At 45.1% G+C, this 24,480-nt stretch overlaps 1 protein-coding gene and 1 long non-coding RNA gene across 10 annotated transcripts in view; both read right to left on the bottom strand.

The window, feature by feature from the left end:
- Positions 1–24,480, bottom strand: part of PBX1 (PBX homeobox 1) — a 332,058-nt gene that overhangs the window by 246,418 nt on the left and 61,160 nt on the right. The window contains exon 1 of one of the 9 annotated variants that reach the window (XM_089299651.1): positions 7,153–7,172. The exons of the other annotated variants lie outside the window; for them this stretch is intronic. Within the exon in view, the coding sequence (XP_089155777.1) occupies positions 7,153–7,156 (4 nt within the window). The 5' untranslated portion in view covers positions 7,157–7,172. Of the gene's footprint in view, positions 1–7,152; positions 7,173–24,480 lie in introns of those variants that run through there. 9 annotated transcript variants of the gene reach the window in all.
- Positions 1,724–4,816, bottom strand: LOC149125405 (uncharacterized). Its single transcript, XR_016210453.1, has 3 exons — positions 4,549–4,816; positions 4,314–4,455; positions 1,724–4,222 (listed from the first exon to the last, which is right to left on the bottom strand). It is a non-coding gene; the product is annotated as an uncharacterized LOC149125405 (long non-coding RNA).

Genomic DNA, 24,480 nt, shown 5'->3' on the forward strand with positions numbered 1-24,480 from the left:
GGGGAGCTGAATTTGCCTGAAACATCAGATGGAGTCTTTTCAGTGATGTTCATAATAAAGATGAAGTGAGGATTATAATAAGATCCCCACTTGTTTCTTCACTTGCATGTTCCTCTAACCATTACAATTTTCCAGCATCAACTGCCCCTTCCTTTTCTGCTCCAAAGAAATGCCAGCTTGCTGAAAAGACTAGATCTGAACACCTGAAAGACACTCGGGAAGAGATGGCACAGGTAGAAATGTAAAATCCCTTCAGGTCTGCATTTTGTGTTACTCATCAAAGCGCTTTCATTTGCACAAAGCAATAGTCATGGTCCCCATTTACAGATGCGATAACTGAGGCTGAGACAGACGGAGTGACCTGCACAAGCTCACACGCTATGTGCCGGAGCTTAAACCCGAGGCTTCTATTTCTAAATGCAGTTCTCTGCCCAGCATACCACTCCTGTCTCAAAATTCAAAGTGCCCACTGCTAATCCACACTGAAGTCAGTCAGAAATCACCCCAAAACTTTAGTGCACATGTCCCATCACTTTGGTGTTGCCATTTCTCCCCAGTATAATCTTACCACCACCTCCAACTTCCCTGCAGATAAATTTGCACATTAACTGGGAGTGAGACACGTAGCTGTATGCATGTATGTGTGAGCACTGACAAGAATAATGGGCCATAAACTATTTTTTAAGGGCCACTCACTAATGTTTCCATCCCAAGTCCTTCTGCCATGGTTTTTCTTCCACCTCTCTTGCTCCGAATTCTTTTTGATCACCCCCACTATACTCCTTAGCCCTCATCCCCCTCCTTCCTCTCTGCCTTAAAATCAAACAGCCATGGAGTTTGTTCAGATTCCCTATTCATCAAGGAAATGAATTCCATATGCATAATTCATTTCTTTTGTGAACTTTTTTTCCCCTGCAGGGAGTTAATGCTCCCCAGTGCATTGGGATCAGAGATGGTGACAGAAGGCTGAGAGAGCAAGGGCACAAAACTGCCTTTCCCCATGTAGCGGGGACAGACAGGGGCCAAAGGTCTGGCCTCTGCTGGCTGACACCTTGGGCTCCACAATCCCATCTCACCAATAGGAGAGGGAACCCTGTGCTGGTTATTAGGGGACAATGGGCTTCATCCTTAAGGGCAAGAGGCCCAGGGAGCCCAGAAGCCTTTGGAGGCTGGAGGCCTTATTTCCAAACCCAGTGCCTGCCTCATGGGTAGAGAGAAATCGATAGAGTCTTCTCACTCCTTTATGTCTCTGCTCATATTAAAAACCCAAAACTAAACAAAGAGATATACACCGTGCCCAATGCACCATGTTTAACAGCTGTTGCATTTGGAGAAAAAGCAGTCCCTCATCCAAAGTCAGATTTGAAAAACGACTTTATTAAGAGCTAGATTTACTATATATGAACTCCAAGACTCGAAACTGGAGGAGGAGCAGCTGAGAGAGACAGATCTGCCAGACGGAGAGCCCAACTGACTCCACTGGCTGATGTTACCATTTGGCAAGCAACCCTGACCCACACAATGCCCTAGATGGTCCAAGCCTTCCATTATTAACTCTTGAATACCAGCCTAGAGTCCCCAAAGTTCAGAACTGATTTAATGAATGGCAGGATAGATTTCAGGCCAAGATAGAGCTTTTGTTTTAGCAGTCTGTTTCAAGGAACTGATGCTCCTTAGCATCTTATTTAAATATCATTTTAATCCATCTTTTCCTCTTTTTAGCTTCCATAGTTGTCACTTTTTTTTTAAGTTGATAGACATTGGAGATTTGGAAGTTCACCTAAGACCACCTCATAGTTTAGGGTCTGGATCTTGGGAAAGAAGGCAGGCAGGTTTCTGTAGAGGAACAGGCTAGGATCCTAGGGACAACAGGATTTTGTACACAGTTCCTAATGCAGACTGGTCCCAAGATGCTTTCTAGTAAGTATACTGATGGGTGGACCTTGTGGCCCGGTGGGTTAAGCTGCCACTTGGGGTGCCCACAGCCCGTGTTGGCTGGTTTGAGTCCTGACTCCTCTGCTTCTGATCTAGCTTCCTGTTGATGCAGCCTGGGAGGCAGGAAATGATGATTCAGGCACTTGGGTCTCTGCCAGCCATGTGGGAGACCCAGATGGAATTCCAGGCTCCTGGATTTGGTCTGGTCCAGCTCTGGCTGTTGTTGGCAGTTGGGCAGTGAACAGTGGATGGAAGATCGACCTTTCTCTTTCTTGCTCTGCCTTTCAAGTAGATGTAAATAAATACACATTTGAAAAAGCAATTATGACATGAATTAGCTGCTTTTTTTTCTCTGTGAGGTCAGACATTATATATAGGATGAAGCCAATGAACTACTAAGAAGCCAAAAGTGGATCCACCAATAAACTGAAAGCAGAGAAAATTTGACTGTAAACTTGTGAAGAAGACAAAATCTCCAACAGCTTTCATCTAAGGTATGAAAACCAGAAAGCCACTGGCCAGGTTTCCTAACCATCCAGTAGAAGCACAGGGTCCTAAGTAAGTCCTGCACAGAGGAGCTAGGGATATCATCAACATTTGAGTGACTGGAAAGAGAGGGCCTTGCCTCTGACCTCAGAGAGGTTATGGTCTATTTAGGAAACAAGGACTGGTGAGCAGAATACTGGAGTTAATATTACTGAACCCAAACAATATACAAACAGGTAAGTGAGTGAAGCTACTCTCAACAGTAACCAGGGCTTCCAGCTAACCCCTGTGTAAGAGCCGCCAGACCCTGCAGGTACAAGCAAAGGACCCAGATGTGAACACCATCCATGCTACTTACTGGGTACGTAGCAGCTAACCTCTCAAATCTAACCTACACAATGCAGGTTATAAATTCACTTCTACGGAGGATACATGTCAGAATTTAGTTGGATTATCATAATCAGAATAACTTGGTGGTATGCCCCACCATGTACTATGTACCCAGAAGATTGTGACTTTAAAGAAAAAAGCCCATGGTGTTAGCTCATTTACCCACTGGAAACAAACACAGTGATGCAAGCTGACACAGTGACAGGTAACTTGATTTGGTGCAAAGTGGGAGGTCACATTCTGGAACTTATGAACAAAAAAGCTTCAGTGTCTGCAGCACACCATTTACCTGGTTCTTCTACGGACGGGGGTGGGTCAAAGAGAATGAAGGAAACTAAGGAACGAAGGAAACTAAGCCCTTCACACACACACAAAAGGCTTACCCGTCCCATTCTGGGGTGCACATCTCTGGTCTCCCCCTTCCTTTCTGCCAGATGGACCCTCCACCTATATTCTTATATTCTATCTCTGCCACAGTACTACGTCAGCACTGCTCCTCTTCTCTACTAAATCTGGACAGTCAGTGGCGGCGTCCTGTCATAAGGGGTACAGAGAGCGTCTGAAACGCCCCATTTCACTGCTCGGTGCTCCTTCTTCGGGCTTCATTAGCATATTTCAGCAGTGCCTTGATGGATGAAGATAGATGGAGAACATCAGCCTGGGTGAAATCACTGTTTCATCAAGGTTAAACCAGCCTCGAGCTTTGCCACCTCCCTTTGTTTGGCTAGGTCTCTAATAACAAAATTAACAGCAGAATTAATGCCCAGGAGGCTCCCTGTGAAATACACTGATGCCCCCAGAATGAAGCTTTATCGGGGCCCTCCCAGTTTATAATCCATCAATCAGCTGCTTCCATACTTTATCTTAAAATAAGACATCTCCTCCATCACAGCAGGCACCTGCTGTATCCTTCCACAGAAAACAACTGGACTGGGCAGAAGATCCAGAGGTGGCCTCTTGCCACATAACTGTCACAGTGGTACCAGTCCAAGCTCAGGGCAGAAGGCTCTGGGTCCTGTCTCCACATGCAGACTGGGAGCTCCTTGAAGGCAGATGTTTTTGTCCTGTTTTCTTTGAACATCTCATCATGTCTATTTTTTTGTAAGGCAAATAGCATATGTTAACTAAGTCCTTGCCAATACTAAAGGAACCACAGGGTCTGGCATGGTGGTGCAGGGGGTTAGCATCCCGTGTCTGAGTGCCTGGGATTGAGTCCCGCCTCTGGTTGCAATCTGCCCTCCTGCTAATGCACAGCCTGGGAGGCAGCACATGACGGCTCAAGTACTTGGGTTTCTGCCAACCTTATGGGAATCTCTTATGGAGTTCCAGGCTCCCGGCTTAGGCCTGTTGTGGGTATTTGGGGAGTAAACCAGTGGAAAGAAGATCAGTGTCTCTCTCTTCGTCATTGTGCCTTTCAAATAAAATAAAATAAAGAAACTTTTTTCAACATGATTAACAAAAAAATATCTAGTCAAATCTTATCATATACCATGTGCACTTACTGTCTACAAAGACCTCACAGGACAAGGTTACAGTGCTAATCCCAGTCACAGCTTCTGAGCTTCTCCCGTAGTAAGTTCCAGCTTCATTCCTAAGAGATCCATCTCCTGATCAACTGCTGAACCGTACTTGGACCACTCAACACTGGAAAAGGGAGCATCGCCATGAACGTCCTGGTCTGAGGCCGAATCAAGAAACAAAGCAGGTGAGAGCCAAGTGAAATGCCTAAGCTCATACCTGGATTCTATTTTTGGTGCCATTTGTCATTTATAGTCATGTCCCCTTGGCAAGACACTTACTCTCGCTGGAACTCAGTCTCTACAAGATGGACCTGCACGTGGTTCCTGAGTGCAGAACTCTGTCACAACCAACTTCTCTTCTTGGATAGGTGGACATGCACATGAGTTCTAGGAAAACAGGCACAGTGAAAACAAGCAGCCCTAGAGATGGGACTGATCAGATGAAAGCAGAATATTGCTAACCCATATGCTCAAACAACTTTTTTAACAAAATGAAAGTGAGAACAACCAAAGGCAATAAGCACATCAAATGGCTAGTCAAGGCACTTTATCCCCCTGCATCTCCATCTGCCAGGGACATTTGTGAGGGTCAAAGGCTTAAAATTTATCAAATGCGCTAACTTCCTCAAAGGAAGGGTGTCAGCTGAATATCAAAAGTCACCCTGGCCGTGCGAAACCAAACCCAATGTGTGATCTCCGTCACAGGAAGGCTGCAAATCCACAGGCTCACGCCAGGTGGAGGGGGTGCTACGCAGCATACAACACAGTGTCAGCTGATTTACAATAAAAGCTGAAATTCCAGGAATCCGCAGGGACAAGGAACACCAAGCCTTGAAGTTGCTCCTGGGGCTGCACTCCTTGCTCCTCCTGGCCTGGGAACAGCTGAGGGATGGCTGTTAAGGGTTAAGGTTGCACCGTGAGCTGCCTGAGGCCTCTGCCACAGTCACACTGAAAGAACCCTTGGAACATGAAGGCAGCCCATCTGCAGACACAGCCAAGGGAGAGGACAGCTAAGAAAGCTTGTCTGAGGGAGGAAAAAGCCTTGGTGCTTTCCCAGTCTAGAGCAGGCCCCTGGTGCCTTCTAGTCCTGAGCCATGCTGCTTGGTGCCAGGGTGGGAGTCGCTAGACCCTCTTAAGGACAGATAAAGCTCCAGTCCCAGCTTTTCTCCTCTCTTCTCTCTCCTTCCTCCCTGCCCCCACCCACTGAGTCAAACACTCGGCTCAGTGTCACAAGTCAGCTGCGGCACACGGCCATGGAATGTGACTCAGAGAGGCCACAACTGAAAGAACAGGTGGTGTGGAATTTTAGAACCACAGTGCTTTAAGCACTCTGCTCAAAAGCCCAGAATGGCTGTTAGGATGGGAGCTTTTGGAGGGATGGTCCCTCTCTATACAGGCGATGAGAAATGGCCCAGGATGTTGCTATGTTGGGAAGGCTTTGACTTTGAGAGCTAGAGGAATTCCAAGCAACCGTCCTCCCGTAACACAGAACACTGCCTGTGTTTGCTTTAAGACACAGGAGCCACTAACATTAAGTATACACTTTATGCTAGTCTCATCACGTGGTCCCCCAAGGGCAAGAAACAGTCTGCCAAGTGGCAGGTGTACAATAGTCACAACTGGTCAGTCCCAACCCCAGGACATAACTTACTCTGAGCAGTAGGTTATCATGATCATCACCCTTGCTGGCAAAACAGAAGGATGAGAGCTCTTAGCAGAGCCTCAGATAGACCACAGAGCGTAGTTAGAACCCAGAGCCTTCGTCATCTGAATCCTTTTGCCACTCTGCACAGGAGCAGACACACAAACGTACACAGAACAGAAAAGAGGCGAGGTCTTCTTCCAACCTTGCTGACCCACCAGCACACCCAGGCCTGCACAGGCCACACTGTCCATGGAGCACTCCCTGAACTGAAAATCACGCCTTGGGAGCTTAACTTGTACTCCACAGTGATTTCCTGCCTTACTCCACCTGCTCAGGCTTTGCAAGGGGGTTCATCTACCTCGTCAGGCCACAGGCTTTTTTAAAAAAATATATTTTTAATTTTATTATTTATTTGAAAGACAGAGAGATGGTGGGAGCAGAGAAGGTAAGACAGAGCAGGATCTCCCATCCATTGGTTCATTCCCCAGATGTCCACAATAGCTGGGGCTGGACCAGCATCTCTACAGCTTCGCCAAATGCGCATCTCAAGCCATAGGATTTTATCCCATCTTGGAAGCAGTGGTCTCTAGGATCCCAAATAAGTAATCTCATTGTTCTGTACTGTTGTCTCCCCATCTGTGAAATGGGAACAAACCATCCTAAGTGATCATCTAGGAAATAACTAAAAATAAATTAAGATCTTCTAGGTACTAAAATCCCCTAAGCCCAGCACTCAAAGGAGAGAGATTTCTCATATTTTCTAAAGTGGAAGGAAATAATGGTTCTTCATCTGGAAGGCTAAGACTCAGGGCAAAAACCGAGATGTTGAAGTTTATAATAAACAATGTGGTTACAATGCCCACCTTCTCTTTCCAACTTTCTGCTTTCTAGCCTCCAGGAAGAAGCTAACAGTACAATTACCTTCCACCTGCTGTGTGCTGAAGGTGCTCACACTCTGGTGACTTCTTCCTGTCCAGTCCACTCTGTAAGGCAAACATTTCTGTCCTTTACAGACAAGAGCAATGCCCCAAACATCCAGGGGGAACAAGCAGCTTGGTAAAGCCACATTGCTGGTGGGTACTAGAGATAAGGATTGAATTAGGACCTGCTAATGCCAAGCCTGCACTCTGGCTGCTACTCAGCCCCATGGAGATGAAATGGACAGGCAGTACCTACTCATTCGTTCCTGGATGGGTGAAGCTAGGGTTTTTACTCCTTCTTCTCACCAGGTCATATCTTCCTTAGGCATTCCATTCCACATGCTTCCAAAGCTCCACACATATACAACAGCCATGAACAGAAGAGGCCAGCACTCTGACCCAGGAGGTCTGTGCCAAGCCAGTGCTGTAGACTCTGTAATGAGCAGGTGACCTCACTTACAAGCGTCACGTGTACCAGGTGATGGTCAGAGCTTTAGGACGGGCAGCCCAGCAACATCACCTGCCTTGATGTCTGCCAGGTGAAATCAGCAGTCACTCTCTGCTTCCCTTGTCTTCCTCACCATGTGTCTGTATGTGTCTTGAACAGACAACTGGCTGATTCATATTCACACATGCAGTGTAAAGGCTCACTGAGCTCAGTAGAGGACTGCATCTAGGAGAGTCTGGCACCGTGCTGAGACTCCTCTTCATCCTTGAAAGTTCTTCTCCTGGTGCATAATAACTTCAAAGGAGAAACTGAGTGATGCTATACAAATATTAGTACTTGGCCATATGCAGTTTGGAAAGTGCACTGTTTAAAACATGCACATGTGCCTTTATCTGCCCTGGCTCATCATGTGCTCTTGCATCTCACTGTGGCTAGGACAGAGAGGGACCTACAGAAGCTGGCTGCATTTTCCAGCAGACCAAACAGGAAGAGGCGCAGAAATCTGCACAAGTGACCACGCCACTGCTGTTGCTAGGCAGCATGATTATGTCCATTCCCTGCTGCTTGGCAACCAGCATTTCCCATCACATACACACACAGCCACAGCAGCAGCACAAGTGCCCTTAACTGTTGTCTTACAGCTCGCAAAGAAAAGGGTTGAATTTCAAGGGGACTTGGAGGCATTCCTGACCCCTCTCCATATTCCATTGATATCCAGATGGCCCCATTTAATCAGAAAGCATCCCTTTGATGATACATGTATTTGTACCTGATGGTTGCACAATCTTCTACTCAATGCAGTGACATGTCAGAGGGATGAGAAAAGAGCTTGAGTCAGCAAACTCAAACTCTGGGAGAAGAAAACCTTTGATGTGTGCCCCACACCTCCCCAAAGCAACAATTCCTGCCCAGGAGCAGCCATCCAGCAGACTACAGGAAGAGGGTCAGACACTTGAATGGTTACGTGTCTCTCGGTGGTCCCTAACCTAATGATAGTGGAGCTTGAGCAGCTTCTCCTTCTGGAGGGGAAAACTGTCCTACAGTCATGCTAACCTCATTGGTCACAATGTATCAGCTCCTCCTTAGCAGGGCCCAAGTCATCACCTTCCTGTTCAAATCAAATAGCTGCCTACTGAATGATAGGATTCCCTCAATTTATCTCTTGCCTTTGGGTGATATAGAAACAGGTGCATGGAGTCCCAAAGGGAGTCAGCACCTTGATGGGCACCTGAACTCAGAGGTTCTTGGCTTCCAACCAAGTGTCTCAAGTATCATAAGACCAGCCCCAATGCCTTCATCAAGCATTATGTTGATGTATTTATTCTTTTTGTTTTATTTTGGTACAGCTTTTTAATATGTTAACTTCTCAAATAACTCCTTTAGGAGGAAGCACACAGAGCTCTGCTCTGCCTACCAGGGAAAGCAATCTTTTACTACTATCAAGGGTATACGCTGTCTCTTCCAAATCTCTCCATAGGATCCGAGAAAACTCTCTAAGAGTCATTCAGATTATACGCTGAATTCAGGGAGATCACCCAAAGTGATAACCTCATTGGTATTTCATTTTCCTCTCAGCCCCAGCTGGAAAATTTTTCCCCTCATTAAAATTAACGAGGTCAGTTTCCCAAGCTCAAGATACTGAGCACTCCTGTTGGTGGAGTTTTGTTTCTTAAATTGAGCTACAGTCCTATAAGTGCAAAGTTATACTAAGCATCATTTACTTTATTGCTGTGTAATAAGAAACCAAAATGGAAGGCCTAAGCTATCCTCCTAACATATCCTACACTTCAGCGGCCACATGCAAACACACACAAGCCACACAACCCCAACTCAGCCTGTGGTTTCTCTGTATTTCAGCCACAAACGAAACCTCAGGACAGTTTAGAATCAGCAACTGGGTGGAAAGACTAAAGAACTCGGGCCTTGTAAATGGCCAGGGGATGTAACATTACAGCCAATTTGAGAAGAAAGTCTCCTTGGGCATTGTACACAGCTTTGGAGTCCACACAGAAAGTATTACAGAGTGAAAGACAGGAGCATACGGGAGGATTTCTGTCCCCTTCTCCAGCTCTTCTCTGCAGTCAGCAAACAGGTGAACAGATAATCAAAGTTTACTGTGACTTTAGTAATAACCATAAAATACCGCAGCCGCTCTAAAAACCAAGAGGAAATACTATGCTTGCAAGTAAAAAGTGTACTTAATCCTATAGTGAGAGGGAAGAAAAGAAAAGGATAAAAATAACAGTCATTTTCATAAGGAAGGTGGAAAGGCACTCTTCAGGGGAACTGCACACACACACACACACACGCACACACATCCCACATGCTGCAAACAGGATGGGCACACGCACCTCGCTCCACACTGGAACAAGATGCTTTCAAGATGCTCATGTAGAAAAGGAAATAGCCTTGCTCAGACTCACTCCTTCAGTCATCCTTTCAACATCCTTCTATTTAGTTAACCCAACCAAATTTGTTTCCTCCCTCTCTTTCTTCCCGTCTCTGCAGACTTGTGTTTCAACAGGAATAAAATCTAACTGTAACTGAGATCAAAAGAGAAAGAAAAAAAGATGCTCGGGGCTAGAACTAAAGCCTAGGAGGAGGTACCCAGTGACTGGAGGCCACCAGATTTGTCAAGGCCCATTTCCCCAGGCCAGGCAGGGAAGCAGGGCCTCTGCAGCTCCCATTGTTGGCTGATCAAAGCCCAATCAGAAAGTGAGGGAGGCACCCAGCCAGCCTCATGCGATGCAGCACAGGAAGCCAAGTCTAAAGAAAATGAGCTGTGCTCCTGCATAAGGTGCACCAAGACATCTTTACTGAGTAAGCCAGGAAGAGAGAGAGGCAGAGGGAGACCGAGGGAGGAAGAGGGGAATCTATTTGAAGCTGCACCTTAACGAACCTTAATAAGTGAATGCAGAAATCCTCCCAAGGAGTCTGGCTATAGGAGACACTGGTCTCTACTGAATCCAAATCTGTTATGTTGTAATATAATAGATGTAAATTAAAACAGAAAATCTATCATGCCTCTAATGTACCCTGATGGCTGAGTGTGTGGATCCGTACGAGGAGAGGCACCAGGAGGAAGGGTGATATATGGAGGAGCTGGATAGGGGGTGAAAAGCGTGGCGAGACGAGCGGGAGAATGGCGCAGCCCGCTTGCGCGCCTCAGACCCAAGGGCAAGAGACGAATAAATGTTGATTAGTGTTGATTTTGTCCGACAAACGCCTGTCGAGTGACAGTTGGGCTAAGCTGCACTGAAAGAGAACCATTAATCTTGGTCTGGTTTAAGTAGAGTATATTAATTTGTGTCATTTTTACTAAGTCGCACTGAGAAAGGCCTCTCGCTGCTTTGCATTTGACTGCTTTGGTGGTTCAGCCCGGCTTCCCCCTCCCCCCCTCCAGCCCCCTCGCCCCCCACTTTTAAAACAGATACCACGGTGGCAGCGGTGGCAGCAGCAAATTCAAATGGCACAGCAGGGGAGCAAGGGACTGAGAGCTCCTCTCTTGGATTAAGAAAATAAACTCCCAGGGTGTTGGCATAGCAACAGCATTTCAGATGAACTGCTGTGTATTCAGTGATTAATAAATTAACATTTTTTACAGTTGTTTCTCCTTTTCTCCCCACCCCCCACACTCACCAAGTCCCCCTCTTCCCCCACCCCCAACACACACTCCAACCTTCTCAGAGCTCTCTCTTGCCTCCTGGAAGCAGAGGGACAGGACAGGACGTGTGCGGCCTTGGAAGCCTGAGAGTTGGTTCCTGCTCCCAACTGCCATCTCTAGGGACAGAGGACTCAGCCTCCAGTCACCTACGAGGCTGCGACCAGGCTGCAGGGCCTGCTGGCAGACCTCCGTGGAGCCACGGGCCCATGGTTCAGGGAACACGGGCCTCGCCACAACAGTGACAGCAGTCGGTCTGCAAGGCCTGCAAGGCTAGAAAATGATCAAGAGTCCTCATTCCTCCCACAGACTACAGCCCCCTAAAAATGACCCTACACAGTGTCCCTGGGAGGCCCGACCTCCCACAATCATGCTGGATAAACAGAAAGTTTGTGCCCATGGGATGGTGTTAGTGTAGTCCCAGGAAGCTGACCCTTCCCTTGTGAGCTTACAGCCCTCCAGCGGACAGTTCAATACTGTGGGCAGTGTGTATTCCAGAAACAGGACCCAGCTAGCATTGCTGAGAAAGGAAAGCACCAATAGATCTTAACCACTGCCACGGTAGTCTGGTCCACACAGTTTCAACAGCCACCCAAACTCAAAAAGCATTAGCTTTTCAGAGCCTTCACAAATACACCCATTAAATGACAAGGTACAAGGAAATGGTCGGTTTGTCTCCCACAGATGTTACCTATGCCAGGGCTTTCACATAGCCATGCTGTTGGTCTGACGTAAGCGTCATCAAGTGTGGAGACAGGTGGGGCTCTGCAGAAGGCCAAGAACACAGAGCTTGGCTTTCAGGGATCACCTGGCCTCCAAGGCCCTGGGGGGAGGTGCCTCTGGCCAAATCTCCCAGAACCCCCACAGTTATAGGCTCCTGGAAACCAGGAGGAGGAGTGGCCAGAGAACAACACAGGAGCTTCCCAAACAAATGGACCAGTCTTGCGCTGTGCTGATCCAGAAGACGACGCAGGCACTAAAGGGGTGAGCATTACAGGTGGAGGTCAGCTGGCTTCCAGCAAAGAGTCCTGCCCACTCAGGGCTGTGCTGTGGCACAGCTGGACAGTATTAATCAGGACTGTTCCAAGAGTCCCTGCCTCACCTGGATGGGAGAACAAATTCTGTAAACTTTCAGGTAGCTGAGACCACTGCTAGAGGGAGAAGGGCATCAGCAATAATAACCACAGACACACTACAAGGCTCAACATATGCCATGCACCATTTAAATGACTTCCCTTTGTTAACTATGAAGTACATGCCTGTAAAGTAGGTATCACTATTATTCTTCCCACTATATAAACAGGGAAATTGACATAAAAACAAGTTCGATAATATGCCCAAATCACCTAGCCTATTAGTGAAGCAGCTGGGATTCGAACCCTGGCAGCCAGAATCCAGACCATAGTATTAACCACCAGAAGACACTGCCTCTTGTGTACTGGGACACCTGCAGGGCTGCAGGGAAATGACCAGGGGGTGCAGTATGGTCTCCGTTCAGAATCTGCTAGCTTTCAGAAACATTCCCTTGTGTCCTTGGAGAAAGCAAAGCAGGCCTGGCAATGAAAACACCAGTGATAGAAAACCATGTGACTGGGTCTGGCACTGTGGCTTAGTGGGTAAAGCTATTGCCTGCAGCACTGGCATCCCATATGGGTACTGGTTAGAGTCCTGGCTGCTCCACTTCGGATCTAGCTCCATGCTAATGCACCTGGAAAGGCAGCCAAAGATTGCCCAAGGGCTTGGGCCCCTGCACCCACATGGGAGAGCTGAGTGAAGCTCCTGGTTCCTGGCTTCAGCCTCGCCCAAACCCAGCTGTTGTGGCTATTTGGGAAGTGAACCAGCAGATGAAAGATGTCTCTCTCTTCTCTCTGTCTCTGCCTTTCCTTTTCTGTAACTCTTTCAAATAAATAAATAAATCTTTAAAAAAAAAAAAAAAAAGAAAACCAGGGGATCATCTGAAGTATAATTTTTCCTTGAAGAAGGAAAATAAGTAACACCATTCAAGTGAGGACGTTCTACATTGAAAATGCATATAGCAGCACACTTATCAGGAAAACTATTCCATTGACTAGCTTATACTACTTAAGTGACTTAATATCTGTTCAGTATTTTCTTACCTAAAAAGCAACAGGTTGGGGATTTCTAAGGTCTCTTCCAGTTCCAGTTACCCCGCCTTGAGCAGCCCTAAATCCAGGCCTCACAAAATCAATTTTCAACGTTAGAGGTGACCTCCAGGGTCACCTAATTTTATCAGGTCATCCCTCCATCTTCACCTTTCCATCACCACCAACTTGGTAGAGCACCAATGAGTTAGCTCATGGTTACAACACCCACTAGATCATGATCAGTATGTGTGTCCATAATATTGATTCTTCATAGTCTGTTAATAATTGTAAAGGCCTCATTACAACTGTTTTGGGGAGGTGATATACAGCAATAGATAAAAACCCAAATCGGGTTTGTACACTGTCCTCAGTGGGTATTCTGTATGTTCTATTTTCAAGTATTGTTATACCTGGATAACTGTGACTCCTGAGATTACTCTTGGATTAATGAAAGCCTACACAGTCAGGGTCCTCGAGGCTGGCTCTCCTCCCACTCCCCTGTCTGGTAGGGAAAGGCTGTGCTGTGAGCCCGAGACAGGTGCACCTGCTCTCACTTCTCTGAACACAGAGCTTGACTTCCTCCCCATCCTCCTCTGAAAATCAGAACATCTGAGATTTTAATTCCTTGAGAAATTGGGTGGCATCATGGGAAGAGGAATGCATAAGGAAGATGAAGGGAACATGGGCAGTGGGGGCACCAAATGAAACTTGCCTTCTCTGTAACTTCCACTCCAGGACGGGCATGTCAATGAAGTGCAGCAAGGGCTATTTAATGGCAAGGTCTTACGGTTGCAGGGCAGAAGGGTCTTAGGTCAGCCCCAAGTAATCATGGTGATAACAGTAACAATATTAGTATTTGTCCGGAGAGGGAGTGGTGTGAAAGGAATCACATTAAATCCAAGAGGACTCAGATAAAATGATGGTAAGGGTCAGACTGAGTCTAACAACAGCCTGTGATTTGTGGCTTCTGCCACTGCTCTAATTTGCCTCTCTCCGGCTGATGGCCCATGAAGGTGAGGGGTGTTATTGAGTGTTGCCCAGGCTCAGCCTGTGGAACAAACAAGCCACAACACTGTTCACCCGATCCTGGACTCCACGGCGGCCAAAATGGCTTCCAAAATAATGTCTGAAATCCGAAAATAGCCAAACAGGGACCAAATGTCTCCAGTTCCTTCATTTGTAGTATTTCCCTTGGTTTGCTGCAAAAATTGATTTATTTTACTGATTTCATATGCACGGTAACTGCTTTACTCTTGCTTGTATAAAACAGATCTGGATGCAAGTGTCTGTCTATAAAAAACAAACAATATGTCTTGTTTACGTATTATCTATTGTAGATTGTAAACAATAATGGCAGGAACTGTCTTTTTTTCTATCACACTTGTAAATATGCCCAGAGGCTACTCGCAATGAGCTCCTCCAATAACTAAAATAAATAATGAATTAAGTAAGTGGACTTGTCACTCTCTATGTAGATTATTTATGTTTTGCACATTATCTCGGTAAAAGGGTTAATGCAGAAAGCTCGCTTTTACTTTTTTACTTAATTTCTGCCCCCCTCCTTCTGACTTCTCTGTGCTGCTTACAGCCAAAGACACTCAAATTGGTCTGAAAAGCACCTTGAACTTCGTAGAAAATTACTGTCCCTCGCACCAGTTTTATGAAACTATACATTGTGTTTTAACTACACTGATGGTAGCTTTTCAAAGGTATCTTAAAAAAAAACAAACAACCAAAACCAAAATCCTCCAACTGTGTTAACCTGCCAGCAAAAGGAGATGCAACTCTGTGTTAGTTAGATTACTGTACTCTGCCTTCCCCTCCCTCTCTCACCAGCACCCCCCATTCTGCCAGGTCCCAAGGGCTCCCTTCTGGGGCCCCTGTGCTGCTGTTTCCTGATCTCCCCGGTCAGGGACATCACACCAGCTGGAAAGCTGCAGGAGCTGACAACGGTGAGTCTTGTGGACTCTCAGGCTTCTCTGTGAAGATGCCAAGTGCTGGTCATTCTTATTTACTATGACTTGTGGGGAGAATGATGAACCACATTAACAAAGCAAAGACGCAATGATTGCACAAGAGCTTAGTGCCAAGTACCCAGTTTGTAATACGACTCAGAGGAAAGAATATGGGCTTTGAAATCAGAGAAACCTGAATTTTACCACTTACTAGTCATAGCAGATTGGGCAATTTATTTAATCTCTCTGAGAGTTCAGTTTCCTCATCTGTCAACTGGGAATCATAATCCTTTTCAGGGTTATTCCATGTATTTTACATAGATGATCTCTTCTTTACTAGATGGGTGGGAGCACAGAGAATGTTAGCTTTCCCTTTTTTGTAGGACTTGGGTAACAAAAAACATGATAGAGTGGAATATTACAGTGTTTTCTAGTTGATAGATGGATTGATGGCGAATCGCTGATTGCTACAGGCGGCCTGTATATGAAAACAGCATACCCACTCTTCAAATATGAGAGCACCACACCACCCCTACATGTTGGAAATATCAAGTGGAGGGCTAAAACAGAGCATGGCCTGTCTCTGAAAATGCTTTATTACCCAGCCACAAAGAATTTCTCATTCAGGCTCTGGAAACATAGAAAAGTATATTCAGGATTCTTCTTCATGTCATCCAAGAATGAATTATACAATCTCCATGCCCATGCTAAAAGACTCTGGGGCTTGAATTATTTTCACACAGTAAAAGTCACCAATGTCAGCCACGTAGTGTTCCAGGAACATACCTCCCCTTTTTGATGACATGAGCTAGCTCTTTAATGACTGCAAAAACGACAAGAGAAAAAGGTTGGCATTGTTTTGGGTTTCTTCCAAGCATCTTTCTGAAAAACTGCCTTTAGTGATAGCATTTCTCCCATCACCTGTGATTGTCCACCTATTCCTTCATGCTGCCAAAAAAGAATCAAAGTGTTGCCCATACAAAATATGTAAATATACAAGGGTACTTCAAAGAGTTTATGGAAAAATGGGATTAAAGTACACGTTTATTGGGTGCAAAAACAATTCTGTAATTCATTTATAGTTTTCTTCATAATACAATTTTACTATGTATTATGAAAAAAACAGAATTTTGCACCAAAATAAATCACAACTTTCACTCCATTTTTCTATGAACATTGGGAAGTCCCTTCATATACACTCTTAAGTACAACATTCCAAATGTAGCTGAGTGTACAGGAACTCCTACCTTTCATCAAGGAATTGACAAGTCAATCTTCCTGTTTGGGGGCGCTGGCGCTGTGGTGCAGCAGGTTAAAGCACCCCCTGCAGCACAGGCATCCCATATGGGCACCAGTCTGAGTCTTGACTGCTCCTCTTCTGATCCAGCTCTCTGTTGTGGCCTGGGAAAGCAGTAGAAGTTGGCCCAACTCCTTGGGCACCTGCCCCCACATGGGATACCTGGAAGAAGCTCCTGGCTTCGGATCAGCTCTGCTTTGGCCATTGTGGTCATTAGGGGAGTGAACCAGTGGAATGGAAGTCTCTCTCTCTCTCTCTCTCTCTCTCTCTGACTGAAATGTCTGAAAGACATTTCAATAAATAAAATAATTCTTTAAAAAAAAAAGGCATCCTTAGGAAAATCTTTTAAAAAAAATTGGGAATTTGAGAGATATGGGCTCACCACCTGTCGACATCTGCCAAACAAATCTCTCCACTCTGGCTACATCCACGTTCTACATAAATGCTGAGGCAGCTTGATGGGAAATGAGCTTGACAGTAAAACCTTTTGAATCATTTCTGTTTTAAAGAATCAACTAATCATGGTGAAGCTGATGTCCAACTGTTGGCTGGGAGATGTAGGTTTTCATCCTATCCAGAGATGACCCCAGCCCACAAGACACATGACCTGTAGAGCCTCAGTTTCCCTAAATATAAACAATTCTGTGGCTCTGGCCAAGACTCACATTCCATGGGTCAAAGAGGAGGAAAGGATGCAGGAAGGGGACAAGCTGAGAGAGAATCTGAAAATGCACATGGTAGCCAATGGAACCTGTGCTTTGTGAGTGAACTCCAAAAAGAGCTCTCCTATAATAAAGAGATTTCCCCCTTTCTATCTGGATGCAGTGTGTACTATGCTCCACGTTTTAGCCATAATGTTTGACACTCCTGCTATTTTTCAGTTCTTAGAGCATGAATGCTAGCTTCTCACATTCTTTGCAGGAGAGGTCCCCAAAACATGGAGAATGGTTCACACAGGGACAGCCACAGTTGTCCAATACACAGAGCCTCTGGCAGAGAAGAAAAAAGTGTCACTGATGACCAGAGTAAGGGCCACAGCCCTGGCCCCAACTGAGTGCTGGAGGTCAGTCCAAACAATCACTGCCTTGAAGAATCCTGCATGAGGATGTCAGTCCACACCACCCTAAGAAACTGTGGAACTGTTGCCATGGCAACAAAGGTACTTGAGAGGGACATGAGCAAAGGGAGACTTAAAAAGAAAAAGACAATATGTGGCCTAAACAAAAATATGTGATGGTGTAAGGGGTGCTGTAAAGCCTTTATTGCCACTTGTTAAGGAAGACCTGTATAGCTCACTCGTGAGCAATAAGGCGGTCAACCCAAACTAAGGCACTAAAAATTTTATAGCACCCCACATATCATATATATCTAGATAGATAGAGAAACAGGGAGATACATATATAAAGGACCTCCACAGATGCACTCACCGGCAACACAGGCAAATGTTGCCGCTGATCTTGGAAATGCCATCTTCTAATAGAGTCGTTACATTTACCAATATCCTTAAGTTATCAGCTATCAAATTCCACATCCCATCAATCCAGTTCTTAAGAGGTGTAGAAAGCTCAGCTGCAACGGGCAGGGCAGGAAGCGTGATGGCTTCACAGGGAGTGTCGAGTGGCCAGGTGCAGGAAGCTGGACTCCCTGTTTCAGTGGTGACTCCGCTGCTAATTGATTATTTCACAGATTAAATGCTCCCTACTTGCCGTGAGGGATTGTCAAGGTGACTACTGGAAGCTCGAAGAGAGAGTACTGCAGCCCGAAGCCAGAGGCAGGAGGCTGCTGTGGTGCAAATTCTACATCCCTCACCTTACGCAAAATATGCTTCTGGAGTAGCAGTTGTAAACTGATTTATAGCCTCATTAGAAGACTGCAGGACTAGAGGACTTAGTAATTCAAAGTAAACCTATAATGAACCATTTTAAAATAAAATTTCCAGAAATTTTTTTAAAAAAAATAATAACTTCTTTAGTCCCCTCCCAAATTGGGTTTCTTATAGATTTTCTCAAAGTGAGGTATTCATAACTCAGGGGACTTCACTGGGCACTGTGCTAGTCAAAAGCAATCAATGTCCTTCTCTCAGCCACCTGAAAGTCATACAGAAAGATTCCTTCTTGGGTCCCTGGCTGTGTTTGTTGGAAATCCCAGATGCCAGTTTCAAATGCACAGTCAAAGCAAAGAACCAGTTTGGGTAAAGTAGGTGGCCTGATCTTGCTCACTCCTAAGTACTTCACAGTGAAGTGTGAGGGAAAAAATGAGATTGCATGAATGAAAGTGCTTCAGCTCGTGGGAGAAAAAGTGCTATGGAGGTGCAATGTATGGGCATTATTAGTTCTACAAAGCCATTTCTGAAGCTCAGACATGGATCTTTGCCTGGCTATTACAGCAAGAGCAATGCCTGTCCCCCTACAAAAGGCCAGGGTCAGTTCCTCACGGAGCTCAGAAAATGGGAACTGGCTGGTCTAGCTTCCCCCAAAGCATCTCTTCCATCACTCTGGCTTCTGACCTCTTGGGACTGCCTTCAGGAGAAATATTACTTCCTTCTGCTGCTATTCTGACTTTCCTGTTCTCCATGCAAGGGCCACCACCTCTGACTCTCTCACCACGGTCACCAAAACAGAGGCAACTCTTGCTGCACTGAGCATGCCCAGACCTCAGGTGACACAATGATCAGCTTAACCAATTGTCAGCCACACATCTGTACCGATGCACTGAAAAATCAATAGGGCATTTATAATAATGGAAGTTCAACAGCTTCCATTTTGTGAAGTATTTAATGTGCCAACGGACTGAATTAAAGCTCAGGCTATGAAAAGGGATTGTAAGTTATACTTCCTTAAAAAAAAAAAATAGCAAATGGCTCATTTTTCCTTAAGGAAAAAAAAAGCGTCTTCAATTAGGTGAGTGGAAGGACAAATGCTCCAAGTGCATTTTGCTGAAGTTCTAAGTGCTTTTGAAACCCCTCCTGTCAAGGCGTTAGTAATACAAGATTTAAGATGCCCAATTAATTTTTTCCAGCCACCAGCCAAAAGTAGATGCAGGAGGAGGTTAAAAGCTAAGTGTTTAATTAATATTAAATTTATAAGATTCTCTATCACTGAAAGCATTGTAAAATTGAAAAAGCAGTTAATTTTACGGTTGCTGTGTATTCCTCTGCTTTGATCTTTGATCTGTGATATAAAATCACCAACTGTAAAGATTCTCCAGCTTTATTATACCTGTTTAATGGTGAGGAGGCAGAGGGAGAAGGGGACGGAGGCCTTGAAATCAGTCACCAGCATTGATCAGCACCCCAAGCAGGGGAAATTCAGGAAAATCTCCTTTGACCAAGCCACGTACACAAAGCATACTCTTTGTGCCCATTCTCTGCACCTCACTGTTCCGAAGTCTTCAGATAGGCAAACAACTACTGGCCACCTCTGGCTGAAGGCAAAACAGCAAAGCAATAAAGCTATAGATTGGATTATAAAACAGTTTTCTGAAATTGAGATTGTCAAGACTTAAACTGCTCATTGCAACACACCACAGTGCTGCCTTTCCTACAGGCAGAAAGGATTGAATGAGGAAAGTGCATATTTGTCTTTTTAAAAAGGGTTTATTTATTTACTTACTTATTTGAAAGGCAGAGAGTTGAGAGAGAGAGAGAGAAATACCTTCTATCTCCTGGTGAGTTCATTTCAAAAATGTCCACAATGGCTAGGGCTGGAACAGGCTGAAGCCAGAGCATGGAACTCCATTGAGGTCTTCCATGTAAGTGCAGGGGCCCAATGACTTAGGCCAATTTCTACTACTTTCCCAGACACATTAGCAGGGAGCTGGATCAGAAGTGGAGCAGCCGGGACTCGAACCAGAACGCACAAGGGATGCCAGCGTTGCAGGCAGTGGCTTAATGTGCTTTGCCACAAGGCTGGCCTCTGTGTGTCTGTCATAAGCGGTCCATACACTCATCCATTAAGGGACTCATCTACTTAACCACGTGTGGCCAGGCCAGGACAGGATAATGCTCAATCCAGGGCAACAGACATCTGTAATCAAGGGAATTTTCAAAAGCTATACTGATAAAGGACAATAGGATAGGAATCAAAGGCAACATGGATGGAAACCTGTCACCAAAACTGTTATCACCCTGTGTGGTTTCCCCCAGATTTCAAAGTACTGTGTTTCTGTCAATCGGGACAGAATGTTTGGTTTCCTCCACATCAGGCCAAGTCACAAATCTTCAGAAGTTAAGAGGGGCAGGATGGGTATACACAACTCGAATAAACCATTATGCCTGCAAAAAACATCAAGTACTCACCTTTGCTTCCTGCCCACCCAACAATGTGGTGAGGGATGGGAAGTGACAGGGGTCCAAGGGAGAAGCTGGACTGGGACACGGAAGAAAAGGGGAGCAGGTTCTGCCTAAGAGAACTTTGCAGCCTGTTGGGAGAAGGAACAATGGGGGGCATTTCCCACTCCTGGCCTCCTTCAGTTTCTTCTCCAATTCAGAAACAAAGGCCTATTATGCAGAATAAATTTTACAGAAAGACAGAAGGAGGGGGAGGGGGATAGGATAATTCATGTGAGGTGGGTTTTTTCCTTTTTTTTTTTTTTTAAATCCCATCAGGGATCTCATTATAATTTCATTATTAGCAGAAAAACCAAATAAGTGGCAAGAAAAGGAATCTCAACTTAATATTAACACACACACACTCACACACACAAAGATGAAAGATCTTCTAAGCTTCAAAGCGGCTGCTAATTTTCCCAGCTTCAAACGACTCAGTGAGAAAGACACTGATAATGAATGTGCTTTTTCCACTGGCTTACTTATAAACTTTTCCCCTTTCCATCTCCCTCCCCAAAATTAGTTTTCATTTTTAATTGGAAACAAATATCAGATGTAATAACAGAATCCTGAGTTCATAATGATCCTCCTTCAATGCTTTATCCATAAAACTGTAGGAGAAAGAGAGAAGGAAGAGACGCACTAGGGTGCCCGCCTGAGGTGTGAGGATTCTGAAAGGGTGGAAAGCAAAAGGCTGCACTTGGGGAACTTGTTGAATTCAGGGTCTTACAGATGGAACTCCAAGTCTCCCAAGACCTAATGCAAGAGGAACAGCAAGAAGGGAGGAAAGACAGGGCACAGGAGGAAAGAGAGAGAACCCAAGTTTCTCAGAGAACCAAGTCCACAAGGCATTTTTTTGACCTTCTGCATTCAAAACAGGTTTCTAGGTAGTCTTCTTCCCATACCTCTGAAAAGACAAACCGCTGCTCCTCTTGAAAAGGCAACTTCCCTCACCAGCAAGCATTTAGCACAACACTGACTGTGGACAGTGTCTAGATTCACAAGAGTACCCGTCTCTGATGTTAAGACTGTGCGTTGTGGAGAGATTCACAGAACTAAATGCCTCAGGTGTTGTGGCTGCGGACTGTAGATTCACAGGACTAACTGTCTTACGTGCCAAGAGGACATAATTGAATAAGTGGCATGGCATATATTTCTCCTTCTTTCTTTTTATCATCAAGTCTTTGAAGGTAACACCCAGCAAGGCAAAGGAACACAGCTCAAGAACTGACTTATGCACCACTGTGGGAGGCTACTTTGCCCCCAAGCCCACTGCCCAGTGCCATCCTAGAAGGAGATCCCATTGTGAAACCTGAGCCAACTAACTCATGAGCAAAAGAAAGATATTTCAAGGCTCCTGCTGGCTGGTGTAATACATGCACCACAGTTTCTAAGAGTCTACCCGGTGGACTGTGGTATGATACATTCTTTGTGACAACTGTTGAATTCTGACTATGGAAGATTTTTCTACCCCAAAGAAGTACAGTTCCAAATGTGTATTAATGGTCATTGGAGAGACAGGCAATACTTCAAGGAAAATTGTACAAACATACTTTCTACAATTAAAATAGTTGTCAAAAATAAAATCCAGGGGCCAGTACTGTGGTGCTGAGAGTTAGGCTAACGCCTACAACACAGGCATGTAGTGCAAGTCTCAGCTGTTCCACTTTCAATCCAGCTCCCTGCTGATCCACCTGGGAAAGCAGCAGAAGATGGCCCAAGTGTTTGGGTTCCTGTATCCACATGGGAAACCAGGATGAAGTTCCAGAATCCTGGCTTTGGCCTGGCCCAGCCCTGGCCATTGCAGTCATATGAGGAATAAATCAGTGGATGAAAGATCTTTTTTTCTTTCTGTCTTTCAAATAAATACAATAAATCTTCAAAAACCAGCAAAATCTACTTGCTTTAATTTACAAACAGTTTTTAATGACAGTAGGGTAGACAGAGATTCCCAGCCTTTGTGAATATATAGTATCCTTTTTAACATCAAAAAAATTACAAGTATCACTACAAGAGTCATTACATTTTTAGCTTCTACAGATGGAAGAAAGAAACACACGAACAAAATGCCAACAGGAACTGAAAAAAGTGCTTTTTTAAACAAATGTGCATATCATTAACAGTAATAGCATCTCATATATTCAGAGCATTTTAGTAGGTGAATTTGTATGTGTGTGCATGACATTATTCTGTTTAGAGACAACGCTTGGGTGCTTGGGCTGTGCATGGATTTATCAAACCTTTCCAGCAACTTCATGGCTTCCCCAGAGCCCATGGCCCACAAATTGGGATCACTATGCTAGAAGAAGGTAGCTTCGAAGTGAAGGAAGATATACCTCCCGCCAATCCTCTCACTGAGAGAAAATGACATTCAAACAGCTGACTGATTTTACACACACCACTCCTTGTTTTTCTCCTACCCAGACTATCAAAATGTTGATAGACACAATACAGATTATTTCCCAGTTTACACAGTCTTGATTGTTGGTTTATAACACAATAAAATTTCCCTCTGGCACAAGGACCTATCTTCTGTGAGTACATCTCCTATTACAAATTGCAAGTAAGGATATTGTAGAGAACAACATAATCAAAATAACATTTCTAACAAAGATATATGAGTATGATCAATGGCAGCAGTAGCAATTGCTTAAGGAACATTAGAAAATAATTCTTCTGACACAGTTAGCCTTGTGGTTTTAGGACAGTGGAAGGATGATAAGAAAGCAACACTATCCAGAAGAAAGATCTGCTGGCACACAAACACACACATGGGCATTTGCTCCCCCAGTGCATACCTCTGCCCTCCATCTCCCTGTCTGGTTTCCATGCATCCATTCTCAGCTCCTGTTTGTCTGAGGCCACATGCAACTGGATTTGTCAAGCCCCCTTTTAACAACTTGTTGTCACAGTCCATTACCAAATTGCATATAGTTATATATTCCACTAATTAGGCTTCTAAAATATCATTAACATGTCTCTTGATCATTAGCATAACGTATGAGGCGTCCTCGTTAGGCACGACTCGAGTTTGTTAACGTGGTAATGAAAGGCACAAGGCAGGCGCACAGGAACCATGAAGCACAGAGAGGTGGGGGACATGCAGGCACCGAGTGGCCAGGCCACACAGGTACAGACATGGGGAGGGACAGACAGAGCCGCACACAGAGGGAAGAGGCAAGGGCAAAGAAAGGCACTAAAGGGAAGTCTCAGAACGTCCATGACTTTGGCATTCAGATGGCTGCTTTGGCATGAAGGTTAAACCTAATGTATCATCCCCACCTTTGAGGAAACTGGCACTTGGCAGGGCTCTGCACTGGCCTACACAGAAGCTTTCAACTGTTCCCGGACAAGAAAAAATAAAGCACATCTCCATTTCCCCCAACCTAACACCGGGTGCACAGGAGAGAATACCTTCTCCCCATGTATTCCTATCCCTCTCCCTCCTCCTTCTAGTCCAGACTGTGGGCAGTCACCCTCTGTGCTATTAGGATTATGTGAAGGCAACACTTCTTTTCCTTACCAGCCCCTTGATTAACACACTGGTAGAGGCCTTGACCTATCTGCACATACTGCACTAGTGATACCATCTTGTGTGTAATGGGGCAGGGTTTACTTCCAGAGGTTACAGAGATGTTATGTGCAGAGAGGGGATTAAAAAAAAAAAAAGGTGCAACTTTGTATATGTTTGGTAAGTATGTGTCAGTATGTGTGGTGAGCATGTACTAGCAATGTGGTTTGTGGGTTGTGATTCAAACAGCCAGTGAAGCCTGGATTTCATATTTCATGGA

The sequence above is a fragment of the Oryctolagus cuniculus genome, chromosome 7 (assembly GCF_051225735.1).
Source record: "Oryctolagus cuniculus isolate XC-2025 breed Fujian yellow rabbit chromosome 7, ASM5122573v1, whole genome shotgun sequence".
Taxonomy (NCBI): domain Eukaryota; kingdom Metazoa; phylum Chordata; class Mammalia; order Lagomorpha; family Leporidae; genus Oryctolagus; species Oryctolagus cuniculus.